This window comes from Phacochoerus africanus, chromosome 5 (genome assembly GCF_016906955.1).
Source record: "Phacochoerus africanus isolate WHEZ1 chromosome 5, ROS_Pafr_v1, whole genome shotgun sequence".
NCBI lineage: Eukaryota > Metazoa > Chordata > Mammalia > Artiodactyla > Suidae > Phacochoerus > Phacochoerus africanus.
The window spans coordinates 45,953,678-45,968,658 of NC_062548.1; the positions used below are offsets into that span (position 1 = coordinate 45,953,678).

The 14,981-nt window shown below is 64.7% G+C and overlaps 2 protein-coding genes across 2 annotated transcripts; one reads left to right on the plus strand and one right to left on the minus strand.

Annotated features, from left to right (window-relative positions):
• The first annotated feature begins 3,771 nt into the window (after positions 1 to 3,771).
• GNG13 (G protein subunit gamma 13) lies at positions 3,772 to 5,950 on the plus strand. The gene is made up of 3 exons (XM_047781035.1): positions 3,772 to 4,134; positions 5,507 to 5,638; positions 5,781 to 5,950. Exons 2-3 carry the CDS (start codon positions 5,541 to 5,543, stop codon positions 5,884 to 5,886), a joined length of 204 nt encoding a protein of 67 aa, XP_047636991.1. The 5' UTR covers positions 3,772 to 4,134; positions 5,507 to 5,540; the 3' UTR covers positions 5,887 to 5,950.
• On the minus strand, positions 5,928 to 14,810 carry CHTF18 (chromosome transmission fidelity factor 18). The gene is made up of 22 exons (XM_047781033.1): positions 14,675 to 14,810; positions 14,255 to 14,455; positions 14,033 to 14,183; positions 13,724 to 13,892; positions 12,452 to 12,550; positions 12,305 to 12,357; positions 12,023 to 12,161; positions 11,307 to 11,516; positions 10,798 to 10,895; positions 10,387 to 10,510; positions 10,150 to 10,301; positions 9,962 to 10,055; positions 9,634 to 9,732; positions 9,393 to 9,523; positions 9,012 to 9,183; positions 8,113 to 8,337; positions 7,883 to 8,032; positions 7,663 to 7,793; positions 7,007 to 7,151; positions 6,794 to 6,907; positions 6,354 to 6,411; positions 5,928 to 6,270 (listed from the first exon to the last, which is right to left on the minus strand). The coding sequence occupies exons 1-22, from the start codon at positions 14,766 to 14,768 to the stop codon at positions 6,134 to 6,136; spliced, it is 2,946 nt and encodes a 981-aa protein (XP_047636989.1). The 5' UTR covers positions 14,769 to 14,810; the 3' UTR covers positions 5,928 to 6,133.
• Between the last annotated feature and the right edge of the window lie 171 nt (positions 14,811 to 14,981).

The window sequence follows — 14,981 nt, forward strand, 5'->3', positions numbered from 1 at the left end:
TCAGAGGCTGTGTCGGGTCAGCTGTGAGACAGTGCAAGGGGCCCTCCACAGGCCCCCAGCCCCACTTATATGGCCACATGCTGCCACTGCCCCATGCTCAGGGAGGACCTGACAGTGCAGCTGCAAGTTGAGAGAGAGGGCCCCCACGGTGACCTGACGTGTGCCTCTACCCTGCTCACCCAACTTTGTGGCACCTTTGGGGGTGCAGACCTGTAGACTCACCAGCAATGCGAGGGACGCCTGAGTGGCATCTGCCTCATCAGGAGGGGCCCCTTGTGACCTGTGGGCACTAGAGTGTTCTGTGCTTGGGCAGGTGCAGACCCTGGGCCCCAACTACATGGTGAGCTGGTCCTGTTCCTGAGCCCCAGGAGTCCTGAAATACAGACCACGTGTGTCTTCCCACGCCCCATGCTGGCTCTGCCAGCACCATGACAGGACTGGAGCAGGAATGAGATGGAGTCACCTATGGACCACAGAGCTGTCACGTCCCTGAAACTTTGTGACTCAGAGGCCATGCTGACTAGAGTCCATGATTCCCTGGTGTCATTTGTTGTTTGTTTTGCACATGTGAGTCTAAGAGCTTAAGTTACTTTCGAAAATCATTTTCAGGGAGTTCCCCTTGTGGCTCAGTGGAAACAAATCTGACTAGCATCCATGAGGATACAGGTTCGATCCCTGGTCTTGCTCAGCAGGTTAAGGATCCAGCGTTGCCATGAGCTGTGGTGTAGGCAGCAGACGTGGCTCAAATCCCACGTTGCTGTGGTGTAGGCTAGCGGCTATAGCTCCGATTCAGCCCCTAGCCTGCAAACCGCCACATGACACAGGTGTGGTCCTACAAAGACAATAAATAAATAAATAAAATCAACTATACTTTAAAAAAAATCATTGCAAAATTTCAAAGATTATCCAAGAACTACCTTTTTTTTTTTTTGGCTTCTTAGAGCCAAACCCGCAGCATATGGAGGTTCCCAGGCTTGGGGTGGAATTGGAGCTACAGCCACCGGCCTACCCCACAGCCACAGCAACACTGGATCCAAGCAGCGTCTGCAACCTACACCACAGCTCACGGCAATACCAGATTCTTAACCCACTGAGCGAGGCCAGGGATCAAACCCACATCCTCCTGGATGCTAGTTGGCTTCATTAACCGTTCAGTCTCGAAGGGAACTGCAACAACTACCTGTTTTTTAAGAGCTCTGTTTAACTGGGGGAAATAAAAAACCTCTCTGGTATCTTCCAATGCCCGCATTTGCCTATGCCAGTTTTGTTTCCAGGGATAGGAAATAAGTTGGTATGCCCCCTGTGGCCACTGTCACTGTGCTTCAGGAGGGGGCTCAGCCTGTTGTAACCCCAAGGGTCCCATGTCCACCCTGGGATGGAGTGCTGGCAGGCTGGGCCCCTGCCGTCCCCCACCAGGCCTGGGTCCTGCTGTGTAGGCCATTTGTCTTTGAGTTTCCTCACAGGAGGCCAGGCCTGTGGCCCTGGGAGGACTATATGTAGGATCTGTCCCACCAAGGTCTGAAGAGAAGCTGCAAAGGGGAGGTGGTCTCACATGGGCCTCGTCACACCTGCACATCAGGCTGGATCTGCCGGGGCTGTGTGCTCCCTTGCTGGGGCGCCATGCATGGAGAGCCCCGGCCTCCAGAGGACCCTGAGGGAGAACTGGCAGCAGTGGGGATGGCGCTGGGTCACCAGTACTCCCTGCACACTGAGAAGGGACTGGGTGAGAGGCTGGCCCTGGCCCCAGCCCCTGCCCGGCAAGGCCATGGGGCAGTGTGGCATCTAGACAGCACCAGGCTGCAGGCGCCACCTGGTCAGGACATGCCCTCCTCCTGCACCCCCATCCTCCTCAGAGACCCGCCCCACACCTCTGATCCTTCCTGAGCCCTAAAAGCGGCACACGGGGACCCCAGCTCAGGGTCTCCCTGCCCCCGACCCCAGCCCGCACTGCCGCCCCAGTCAGGACTGGAGGTGTGCAGCCAGGAGCTGCCGTTTCTAGGCCAGCAAGGAGCCTTGTTGGTTCTCACCAGTAGCCCAGTTAGTGGCACTAATTTCAGAAAGGCTGCTGGTCTCCCTGGACCTGCCCTGGGTGACTGCAAGGAGGCGTCAGACGGAGCACAAGCCTCACTGCTTCTGGAGTGTCCTCCTTCCACTGCGAAGCACTGCGCCTTTGCTCGTCCCAAACCCACCCGGACCCCTGGAGAGTCTGGGGTTCAAAGTCCACCCTCCCACGAAGGTAAGAAAGAGGGGTCTGCTGGGCCCCCGGACTCACCAAGGATGAGGGCTTCACAGGCTCCTGAGAGCAGCCTGTGTCAGCTCGAGCGCCGCAGGGAGCCGTGGGCTCCGTCACGGGGTGCCGCCGGGGTCAGCACAGGGACCGCTCTGAGCACCAAGGGGCCATCGGGCAATGGGTGTGACTGGCATTCCCAGACGGAAAACAGCACCGCTGAGTTGGAGGCCAGGATACTCTGCCCGCCACAGCTCCCACCCGGGCCCAGGTCCCACCTGTAGGTGGCGCCATGAGGACACAGGTGTGTTCAAGCATCACTACTAAGGCCTCTTAGGTTGATTTCAGCTGTGGTCTCGATGGAGCTCTGCTCCAGGATGAGGAAATCAAACAGTGCCCGCGGGAGTTCCCGTCGTGGCTCAGGGGTTAATGAACCCAACTGGCATCCAGGAGGATGTGGGTTTGATCCCTGGCCTCGTTCAGCGGGTTAAGGATCTGGCATTGCCGTGAGCTGTGGTGTAGGTAGCAGACGTGGCTCGGATCCCGCGTTTCTGTGGCTGTGACATAGGCTGGCGGCTGCAGCTCCAATTCGACCCTTAGCCTGGGAACCTCCACATGTCGCAGATGCAGCCCTAAAAAGACAAAAAAAAAAAAAAAAAAAACGAAAAAAGTGCCTGCAAAGCCAGCTATAGGGCTACGGCCTCCTGGGTCACATCAGGGCTTCTCCCAGGGGGGCTCTTGGGAGGGACAGTTGGCAAGGACTGGGTGCCCGTTGTGCCCACACCCTCCAAGAGGAGGTGCAGCTGGGTGGCGCAGCCCGCCTGGCCTAGGTCTTGCTCCAAACCTGAGCCAGTTCTGGGGGTTCTCACCCTGCCTTGAGCCCCCACCCCATGTGAGCAGGGATCGCAGCCACAGGAGAGCCCCAGGCAGTCCAAGTGACAGGATACACAGCCAGTCACAGGGCACCTGAGGGGCCAGGAAGCGGGGTAGAGTGAGGCCAGTGGCACTGCCAGCCATCTGCCCTGAGGACACTGACACCCTCGGCTCTAAGCACCCCCTCCCCCCATAAATCCATAATAAAAATAATCCCTGGTTTTCCCCACATGCCCCAGTTCCAGAAGTACCGCCTGATCCATCGTCACGCTGCCGTGCAAGGGGCCGGGGAGGTATAGCTGACCTTGTTTTATGCAAGCACAACAGGGAGCCCAGGAGCCCGAGGGGGAGGGAACACACCGACAGGTCCTGACTTCCATGTGGGAGCAGAGCCAGGGGCCTGGGCCAGGGGCCCTGGGAAGCTGTGGGGACTGGTTAGTGAGCTGGGCCCTGCCACCCTCTGCAGCTCCCCAGTCTGACAGCTCCTAGCCTGAGAATCAGGGTCAGGGGCCAGAGCAGAAAGCTGTTCCATATAGGTCCAGGACCCCAGCGTCACACCATGGGGGGGCCAGCTCCGGACCTGTCAGTGGACACTGCTAAGGCCCCGGGAGGCACAGCATCTTGACCCATCCCCGCCTCTCCCACCTGTCCAGGTGACTCCAGCCCATGAAGGGCATGGGGGGCTGGGGTATGACCTCAGATCTGAGTCTTTGGTACTGAATCACGTGGCAGCCCAGGAGGCCACCCAGCCCAGCCGGAGGACACCTCACTGCCCAGGACAGGAGCTGAACCTGCACTGTTCCCAGCCGCATCTTCCCCCCACAGAGGCCAGCAGAGCTGCCTGGCAGAGCCAGATCCCGGGAGTCAGCCCAGCCCCAAGGAGGGAGGGCAGAGGCTGGGAGTGGCGCCAGGGCTTGGCCCAGGTGGCAGGAGTAGGCGGGGCCCCTGCCTGGGCTCTGTCCGCCTGAGTGTCAGGCTCACTCGTCCACCACTTCGCCCTCGCCATCACTGCACCCTCGCGGTCACCATCCAAGGTAGGTCTGGCGAACCCGCCCCTCATGCTGAGTGGGAGACCAAGGCCCAGGGATCTGGGGCTTGCCCAGGTCCCGCTGGGCTGACCTGGACCATCCTAACCCCAGAGGCGCCCCTGCCTGTCCGTCTTCGGACAAGGGCAGTGGCTTTGTGTGTCCCAAAGGGCCAGCCCCACCGGTGGAGAAGACCCCTCGGTCTGCAGGCTGGCCGCGTCCGAGCGCCGTGCACGCCTCCCGCACTGCCGCTCGAAGCAAGCACCGTGGGCGCTGGGGCTGGGGGCGTGCGGGGCAGGCGGCAGGCTTGGCGACGGTGGTGGCGGCTGTGAGCAGGTAGGGCTGGCGGCGGCAGTGGGGGATGGGACTGCGGACAGGACCGCCCCTGCCCCCCAGCCTGGGACACCCCTGCCCACGTTACTCTGAGTCTGGTGGGATGCTAGTACTTGGGACCTCTGGGAGGGGAGCCTCCGCTCATCCCCACGGGCAGGGCTGCCCCTCCCAGAAGACCCCCTCCCCAGCTGGGGGCAGGCGGCAGCCCCTGCCCATCCTTTCTGGGTCAAGGAAGCCTGGCAATGAGGGCAGAGGTCGGAGGCAGCAAGGGGCTCCCCAGACCCTTGAGTGGGAGGGGGTGGGGGCGGCGAGGAGCCACCTGCCCACTGGACCCCAGCCTGCCGGGTCTCCTGAGAGCTCTGAATCTGCAGCTCTGCCAGGCAGGCTCACACTCAGAGACCCGCAGGGGGCTCGTGCGCAGGTGCAGGAGTCCCATGTCCTGGGCCAGCTGTGCAGCCTGTGACCCCAGGAACCTCAGCACTTGCCCCCAACCCTGGGCAGAGATGCAAATAGCCGCCTCACCTTCCCATCCCTGGATTCCCCTGGCCTTGGGACCGGCTTTGCCCATGCAAAGCAGGAGGCGTGCGGGCAAGGGCGTGTGCCATGGCTTACACGACGGTCTGGGCTGTCCCTTCCACATTCAGGTGTGGGAAGTAGGCCTCACCGATGGAAGGGTGAGGGACCCATCCTGCCCTCTCCCAGGGCCCCATCCCTCTCCTACTCAAAGGCCCGGCCTTGGTGAGGCTCTGCTGGCGGGTAGCGGGTAATGGTTCAAGGCTAAGGGTGGAATTTTTCTCTGCAGTTAATTAGCCCCATGGGAGGTGGGGCGCAGGCAGATGGGGCCTCATTAGCGGGGCCTCAGCTCTGAGCCCTGTACGCCCGTGGGTAGCACGAGCCGTGGGGACCTGCCCAGGCAGTGAGCGGGTGTCGGTGTGCGAGGGTGGGGCTCCCTCCCTCCCTTTGTGTGTGTGTGTGTGTGTGTGGGAGCATCCAGGGACTGACTGCAGCCAGCAGCGCCCTGGCTCTGCTGCTCCCTCCTACCCTCTAGCCCCAGGCTGGCCACCTCCGAAGCCCCTGACACCATGGAGGAGTGGGACGTGCCCCAGATGAAGAAGGAGGTGGAGAGTCTCAAGTACCAGCTGGCCTTCCAGAGGGAGATGTCATCCAAGACCATCCCCGAGTGGGTCCCCAGGCCACGGCCGACTTTTGCATCTCATTTCCCTGCCCCGGGCTCATTTGCATGAGCCGGGACCACACCCCCTCGCGCGGCCATCAGGCAGCACTTGGGGGGGCAGGCGCTCACCCCCCTCCCCGCCCCACAGGCTCCTCAAGTGGATCGAGGAGGGGATCCCCAAGGACCCCTTCCTGAACCCGGACCTGATGAAGAGCAACCCGTGGGTGGAGAAGGGCAAGTGCGCCATCCTATGAGGCCCCCCGACTCTACCTCCCGGGAACCAGGACAACTCTGCGAGGGTCGGACTTTTATAAAGACTTTCCGAGGAAGAACGTGCTCGTGTCCACTTTCTAGCAGAGGGCACACCAAGCGTCCGGTGTGGGCATGGGGACGTCTGGCGTGGATCGGGGTGGCCGGCATGGATCCTGGGTGTCCGGTGGGGGTCGGAGAGGCCAGCGCAGCCCAGGGTGCCCAGCAGACCCCTGCTCAGGGCGGCCCCAGCTAGAGCAGGTCCCTGATATACACGCCGCGCCGCACAGCGTTAGAGACGCCCTCCTTGAAGCGGAACCAGACGTCGCTCCTGCCCACGGCGGTGCCCATGCGCCGCTCGGCCGAGTCAGGCTCAGGGGCTGTGTCCTCTGTGGGGGCCACACGGCTGCGTTGTTCCTCCACCCAGCCCCAACCCCGGTCCCCCCAGCCACCCTCCACCGCCCCCACACACCTGAGCTCACGGCTGCTGCTCTCCTGACGACCACACGGCCGAAGAAGTCCCGCTCCGGCTGAAGGAGACAGGTCAGTCAGGCTCTTGGGGACTGACCCACAGTAGAGAGTCCCCTACCCGGGAGGGGCCCAGAGTCATCTCCCAGGGAGCAGGCATCTCCAGGCACCTCTGGGCAATGGCCCCTCCCTCTCCACCACCCTCACGGCCACCTGCCCCTTGTCAAGGTCAGGCCCAGGGCAGAAGGTGCCAGCATCCTGCCCAGAGCATCCTGCCCAGCGCATCCTGCCCAGATGGAAAACTGAGCCCAGGTGGAACCATCGTGCTGAGCACAGGGAGCCAGAGCTCCAGGGCTCAGAACCAGCCCACCCCAGCTCACCTGGCCCACACCCACCTGGCCCCACCCTCTGGCCACCTGGCCCCGCCCCCACATCCACAGGCACCTGCTCCTCCAGCGTGGCTTCCTTCAGGACGCACTCCAGCCGCTGCTTGTGGCTGCAGGGGGCTGGTGGTTGCACCCCTGTCCCTCCAGTGCCCCCCAGGGGACCCCTGTCCACCTGCAGAAAGTCGAGTACAGTGAGAGTTGACCAGGCAGGACCATGCCCAGGAGCATGCACTCTAGGGGCACTGCCCTGCCGGCCCCGGGGTGTGCTCACCTGGGGGCCGTCCCTGGCCCGGGCCAAGGCCTCCACCCGCCGCATCTTCTCCACTTCAATCTCGCGGGCGATGAGCTGCTTGGCCTGGTAGGTGAGGGGCTTGCGGGCAGGCAGCTCAGGAAAGCGGCAGACCTCCTCCACGTTCCTGCTCTCGGGGGCAGGGCAGGGCATGGCAGGATGCCAGGGCACCAGTCAAGGACGGGGCCAGGGCTCCTCACCACACCTGCCCCCGCGGCCGCGATGCACGAGCCAGGCGCTGCCGGGCCCCCACCCCGAGGCAGCACGTGGGTTACACACCCGAGCCTCGGGTGCCCCACGTACGTGGGCCTGCAGAGCGCCACACGGAGAGAAACCGACATAGGAAGGCAGGGCCTGGGGCCGAGGACCTGAGAAGCACCACTGTTACTGCCTCTGAGCCCTGCACCCAGACGCCATGCCCATGGCCATCTCAGGACAGAGAACCAGAGCCCTGGGCAGCACGAGGGCCCTCTGGGGGCCCGACGTCACGGTCACATCAAAGGGCTGAGCTAGAAGTGACCCCGCCCTCCAACAAGGAAACTGAGACACACACACCTGACCAGGGCCCAGGGCACCTGGAGCCCAGCCCCCCACCCCCAGCCCCCAACCCCTCCAGCCCAGGCCCCGCGCAGACTCACGGCTCCAGCCTGTAGACGTACTGCCCGTCGGGCGTGCGCTCCTGGCGGTAGGTCAGGCTGTAGGCAAGCATGGTGCCCACGAGGCTGGCCAGCTGCTGCTTCTCCCGGGTGCTGTACAGCTGCGTGCTCACCTGTGGGCCAGTGGCCGGGGACACTGAGCGCGGCCAGGGGCCTGGCCCCTCAGGAGTCCCAGCCACCCACTTTCAGGTGAGGCACTCACGGGGCGCAGCTTGGGCGCGAGGATGTCCAGGAGCAGACAAAGGGTGTCCAGGACGAGGGCCTGCGGGGCAGCCCGGCTTCGGGTGGCTGGCGTGATGCCAGACACCAGCGTCCCGATCAGGTTCTGGGTCCGGCTTATTCGGTTCTGGGCCTGGGGCAGAAGGTGAACCAGGACCGGGTCACCCAGGAGCCCTGGACGAGACCCTGGGCACGGGCAGGGCGTGGGCGCACCTCCTGCTGGCTGCTGGGAAAGGCGATCCTTGGCACATGGCTGGTGGCGAAGAGCAGGTGGAAGGCCGGGGGCAGGAAGGGCAGGTAGCGGAGCAGCTGGAAGTTCTGGCCGTGGTGGGCGGCCCGGCCCAGCAGGTCATCGAAGGCCAGCCAGTCAAGGGCCACGCACACGGTGCCCAGGCTGGAGTCCCGCAACCTCAGCCGCAGAAAGTTGTCAAACAGACCCTGCGGGCAGGTGGGCCGGTCCCTGAGCCCCTCCAGCCTCCCGCCCCCCACCCACAGCGCAAGCACCACCCAGGGGCTCAAGTACAACCCCAAACACCAGCGAGCGGCCACAGGGCCCTGGGCGGGGGGGGGCGCCAGGAAGCCCGGCCCGGAGAGGTGCTGATGAGGAGCCCCCGCCCCCCCAAAGGAAGTTCTGTCCACCGGAATTGAGGGCACGACGTCCCACGCCTGCTCCACGTGGGGGCACTGCCCTCCGCACGGTGGATTTCCGGATTTGCAAGGATCCCCGGCTGTAATCCTAAACTGCTTAGCCAGGGAGGCAGCTGACACCAGGCTTCCCAGAGGGTGCGGGGGGCGTTGGCCACGTGCTCTCCACCCCACGTGCACCCCTGTCCCCGTCCCTGCCACGCACATCCAGAATCCAGCCCCTGCTGGCCGCTGCTGCCGCTGCTCTTCAGACAATTCCCAGACAAGTCAGAGCGACCCCGCAGACGACCCCCACCCTGCTTCTCCACCACGCTAGCCGTCCCCCTCACGTCACGGGCCAGTCCTTCTCCAGACGCCCCGTGTCTGCTCTCCCCTGCCCCCCGGTCTGTCTGCTTCTCCTCGGGCTCAGCACCACCTGACCGTCGGGGGCCCCCAGACCCACAGAGTCTCGAGTGGAGGGCCGTTACCTGGACCACCTTCTCGTGCTCGCCTGCAGAGGCCGCCGCGTGCAGAATGTGATAGAACCGCTGTGAGGCCATGGTCAGGGGCGCCTCGGCAGTGAGGGCTCCCGAGCCCATGTGCCCGTCGCTGAGCAGGAGCGTGGGGGTGGGCACGGTCAGGTCCTGACACACACGGCGCCTGCAGAGAGGGGCTGAGGCTGGAGCGGGCCCAGCCCAGCCCACCTTACCCCTTCCAGCAGCACCGGCTCGTGCACCTTTGCGACCCCCTGAGGTGGCACAGGAAGGGCAGTGTGGGAGGCCGAGGCAGAGGCAATCAGCCAAGGCAGAGCTGGCAGGCACCCAGGGCTGGGGTCCCGGGGACGTCCGGGCCGATGCGGGCCTACCTACCTCTGAGCCCGGGGCAGCTGGAAGACCTCCTGCCACACGGAGAAGAGCCCCTTGCGCTGGTCCTTGAGGCCAATGCGTGTGGTCTGCACAGCCTGGACGCTCAGCTTCCGCCGGCCCCGCCCATGCAGGAACTGGACGTGGGGTGGGGGGGGCGTGAGGGCCTGACCACCCCCCACAGACACTGGACATCGGGGGAGGGCTGGTTGCCTCCCACCTCCAGCCCGCCCCGGCCCCCGCCCACCTGCAGGGCGTTGATGCAGGCGCGGATGTCATTGTCCGTCTTCTCGCAGAGGGCCACCAGGGCGCCTGGGTCGGCCTGCATGCCTTGCCGCTGGGAGATCTGCAGGGGGCGGGAAGGTGGGTGGGCAGGCATCTCCCCCAGAAACCCCCGTGCAGTCACCTCCCCTAGAAACAGGTGAAACGCGCTCAAAGGCCGCAGACCCCTGTGGAAGGGCCTCCGTGCAAGGGCCTCCATCCCTGCTTGAGACCACCCATGACCAGAGACCAGCCAGGCCCAGCACCTCCACCCATGTCCTGGGGCCAACAGGGCGGGGGCAGCCCTCACGGACCTCCAGGAGCCGCTGGATGAGCCTGGAGGGCAGCGTGGGCGGGAAGTGGAGCAGGAGAGCCTGCGGCTTCAGCTGCCTGAGCGAAGGTGCAAACCTGCAGAGCAAGCGGTGTCCACAGCGAGCCCATGGCTGGGGGGCCAGGTGGGGCCGGGGGACAGCCTGCCCAGCGGAGACCCCGCCCCACTCACTGGTCATTGCAGATGCAGATGATGGGCCTCATCAGGAGCCCCCCCTCGGCCCGGCGCCGCCGCCCCCCGCCCCCGGCCATGGCCGGGGCCCCCGGCTCTGCCTCCTGCGGGCCCTTGCGGTCCAAGATGCTCAGGAGGACGTTGATGGCAGCCTAGAGGGATGTGCGGATGGCATCATGAGCTGCAGACCCCCCTGCCCGCCCACCTGCCCGGCCACCGCGCACCCAGGAGGCCCACCGTGGGGGCCCCGTCGATCTCGTCGATGACCAGGCAGTTGGGCCTCCCGCCGGAGCCCAGCACCGACTCCATCTGCGTGGCCGCCTCGATGCGCGTGCGGAAGGCCTCAGGGCTGCGGTCGTCACTGGAACCGTGAGGCCGGGGAAGGGCTATCAGGGTGGCCGTGGCCTCGGCCCGGGTCCCTGAAGGGCGGTCTCCCAGGACGAAGCCTCCGGGCCCACACATCGAGGAACTCCACGAGGCCACCCCACCCACTGGGGCCGAGTCCCTGGCAGCCCCGAGGGGGGGACTAGCCCCACCTCCAACCCGCACCTTCAGGGCTGTGTCCCAGATGCGACCAGACACGTCAGGACCGAAGCCCCCAGCCCTCACTTCGCGTGCACCTCCACTGCACAGCACCCGGCCCCTCACCTGGCATTCATCTCCACCACATAGTACCCAGCGTGCCGCGCGATCACATGGGCCAGGGTGGTCTTGCCCAGCCCCGGGGGCCCACACAGCAGCGCCACCTGCAGCCAAGGCAGAAAAAACGCGCCATAACCAGCACCACCTCCTGAGCCCCTGGCCCAACTACCAGACTACAAATCCTGTGCCACAGGGCTCGATGCTCAGGGAGGTCCTCGCGCCCTGGTCACCAAAGGGGAACGAGCCCCAGCCCACGGGTGGCCCAGAGAGAGAGAAAACCTTGGGTGTAGCACAGGACACCTGGACCCAACGAGGACACGGCCGCTACGGACGTAATCGACAAGCAGGATCCCCCCGGAGGCCCATGTGTTAAAGGGGAGGCGCAGGGCCCTGCAAGCAGCACTGACTTCACCTGACGCCTGGCACCGGCCCGCCCGCAGAAGCAAGAGCAACCAGCGTGCCTCAGGGCCCCCAGAGGCTGCAGAGGCACCCGCCACCCGGGGAGCACAGCTCACCTTCTGCCGTGGTCGACCGCTGGGGTCCGGCTCAGCCTCCAGCATCTCCTCCAGCACCTGCTCGTGGCTCTTCCACTTGCTGGAGGCTGTGCCCTCCTTGCCACCACGGGCGGGTTCCGCACTGGGCCTGGGCTTCCGGGTAGGCCTGTCTCGGCCGAACACCACTGGGTCCCAAAGCTTCAGCCACTTGAGGAGGCAGCGGTTAGTGAACTGTAGGAAGAGAAGCCTGGCCTGGGGGGGGGGGGCCACAAGCACCAAGGGCCCCCCGTGCCTGCCCCCTCCCATCAGACTGCTGTCCTGAGCCCAAAGAGACACACTGGGATGCTAAGGCTCCGTGACAAGCGACTGACGTCTGGTCACCCTGCCAATGAGGAGCAGAGCGGGGCTCACACCCAGGCCTCCTTCCCCAGTGCCCCGGCCTTGACCCCTCCAGGAGCCCCCACCACCCCCAAGAGCATCCCCTCGTGAGCTACTGTGAGCAGGGAAGAGAAAACAGGCTGCGGGCAGGGGGCATCCTGGATGCCCCCCCAGGCCAGTGCCTAGCAAGACGCCGGCCCCGCACGGACTGGGCCGCCTCATCCATGACTCTACAAAGCTGACTCTCCCCTAAATCCTAACACCCCCGCAGGCTGGCAACACAAAGGCGTGCCAGGCCCGAGTGCTTTCCTCTTGGCCACGAAGGAGCCAAGCACACTTGAGCAAGAACAAGGCCTCACGTCGTCACTGAGCAGCTCCGTGTAGCGCTGGGGCGCGAACTCATCCACCCAGAGGCAATGCTCAGAGGTGTCCTGGCAGGGGGCCGGCTCCTCCGCAGGGGCCCCTGTGGGCTGGGCCTCCTCCTCCACCTCCTCTGCCCTGAGACGAGACAGCAACGTGCCCTGAGCCACCGGGCCTTAACCCCAGGCAGGGACGGCGCCCCGCTGCGGGATACAGGCTTGTGGGGGGGGCAGCCCAAGCACCGGCCAGAACTCCAGGGGTGGAGGGCCCCCCCGCATCACCTGCACAGAGTGTCGGAGAGCTGCTGGGCCTCCTCCAACAGGCGCTGCCGCCGCTGTGCACACAGTGGAGTTGGGATCAGGACGGCTCCACCCGCCAGTCACCCCCGAGCTGCCTCTCCCCGCCCAGCAAACCCCAGCAGACACCACCTCGCTGTCGACTTTCTCCTTCAGGGAGGCGAAGGACACGCCCAGCAGGTCCAGCGGGCCACGGCCATGGCCACACCACCAGATGTCAAGGAAAGGGCTCTGTGGGGAAAGGAGGGCAACGGTCACCCCCCCTTAGGTTATGGGGTTCCCACAGCATCCCTCCCAACAGTGCTCAGGAGCCCAGGCGGCATTCCCTAGTTCAGCGGCTCATGAGGAACCCCCTCTCCCAGGGACCCCAAGCGGAGAAACCCCGACTCTACTGGGATAGCGGCAGGTCCAAAACCGAGGGAGCATTAGAAAGGAGAAAGGCAAAAAAAGAAGAAAAAGGAAGGAGGGAGGAGAAGGAGCGAGGAGAGAGAAGAGAGTGAGGGAAAAAGAAGGAGGAAGGAAGCAGGAAAGAGAAGGGAGAAGAAAGGAGGAAGAGGAGGGAGAGTGAGAAGGGAGAAAGGAGGAGGGAGAGGGAGGGGGGAGAGGGAGGAGGGAGGGAGGGGAAAGTGGGAGAGGGAGGGGGAGGAGGAGGAGGAAAAGGGAGGAGGGGGGAGAGAGAGGAGGGAGGAGGGAGAGGGAAGTGGGGGAGGGAGGAGGGCGGGGGGAGGGAGAAGGAGGAGGGAGGGGGAGGAGGGAGAGAGAGAGGGAGGAGGGAGAGGGAAGTGGGAGAGGGAGGGGGGAGAGGGAGGAGAAAGAAGGAGGAGAGGAAAAGGGAGGAGGGAGGAGGGAGAGAGAGGAGGGAGGATGGAGAGGGAAGTGGGAGGGGGGGAGAGGGAGGGGGGAGAGGGAGGAGGCAGGAGGGAGAGAGAGGAGGCAGGAGGGAGAGGGAAGTGGGGGAGGGAGGGGGGAGAGGGAGGAGAAAGGAGGAGGAGGAAAAGGGAGGAGGGAGAGAGAGGAGGGAGGAGGGAGAGGGAAGTGGGGGAGGGAGGAGAGAGGGGGAGGGAGGAGGGAGAGGGAGGAAGAGGGAAAGAAGAGTAGCCTAAAAGAAGAAAAGGAAAGAAAGAGAAAGAAAAAAAAGAGAACAAGAGAGAAAGAAAGAGAAAGGAGAAAAAAAGGGCAGGAGGAGGAGAAGGCAGCAGGGGGAGGGAGAGAAAAGAGAGGAGCAGGAAAAAGAAGAAAGAAGAGAGAAGGAGGGAAGAGGAGAAGGGAGGGGAGAGAAGGGAGAAGGTGGCGTTCCCAAGCATCCCCTAGGGACCAGAGGCCAGGTGGTCCTCCTGAGGGGTCCTCGTGGTCAGATTCGGGATAGGCTGTGCAGGCCCCTGCTTGTGGCTGCACAGAACCCACCTGCACCACAGTGCCCACTGGGTCATCCCTCAGCACCAGAAAAGCACGGTCGCCGCCCGTGGAGGTGACGTTGATGTAGTCCTCCAAGACAGGGGGCCGCCTCAGGACAGGATTACGGGAGGCTGGTGAGGCTCCGATGCAGCCCCCCTCAGCCCCGGTGTCCGAGGGTCTGGGAAGGGACCAGGGCCATCTCGAGATCCACCCTCGGTTACCCAGCCCTCCCAAAGGCACAGAGCCCTTGGGATCTTTGTCCCAGGAACAGGATCCTTCCAAGGTCCCCCCAGGAAACCTGTGCCCTAGGCCACACACCCGCTGCCCCACAGCTCAGCGGGGACCTCAGGACTCGGTGGCGGAGTGATGTCCCGAATGGGGGAATCAGGAGGCAGCAGATCTTCCATTTCGTCGGGCCTGAAGTTCAGCCTCCTGGCGGCCTCCAGCCTGGACCGTTTGATCCTAGGGGCTGGGGAGAAACAGCGGTCCTTCCCCGGCCTCACATCCCACCCCTACAGCTTTGAACCCCTGCAAACGTACTAGGAGGCAGGGATATGGCCCCCTGAACGTCAGTCGTCAGCTGCCTCTTCTTGGCACCTCCACTGCCGCTCCTTGGAGGTCTGCCTGGAGAACAGTGAGTGGCAGCGTCCCCTCCAGCAATGGCCTCCTCGAACGTCAGGCGGGGCCGGCCCATGGTGGGGGCAGGCCGGAGGCTCCTGGAAGGTGTCAGGGCGGCTGTTCCTGCGGAGAGAAGACTCACTGCAGCCGCTCAGGGCAGCCCGCCGGCACAAAGAGCACAGCCACAGCTTCTGTGGTGCGCGGCGCTGCAGCGCCGAGCTCTCTCTAAAGGTGGTTCCCGCCTCCCGGCCTTGGCGCTTCCCCTCCCCTTCCAGCAGCCCTCCCGAACGCCCCGGGCAAGCCGGGACCCTCCCGAACTACCGGGGACGAGCTCGCACCCACCTTCCAGCTCCGCCAGCACCTCCAGCTCAGCTGCGAACTGGCTGTCGAAGTCATCATCCTCGACACCATACAGCTCCCGCTCGTAGTCCTCCATGGCCCGCCAGCCACTGGCTCCGAACCTCCCGCGCCGCGCGCACAGCCCACGCCCGGAACGTCCCGGCGCCGCCAATCAATGGCAGGCGTGCCCGGCGGCTCACGCCATTGGTCAGTGGGCGGGGGCGGGGTGGGGCGGGGGCGGGGCTGCGCGCGCAGGCTGGGCGGGCCAGAGTCTGTGCGCTGGGACTGGAGCGGTGGATCCCAGGCGCTC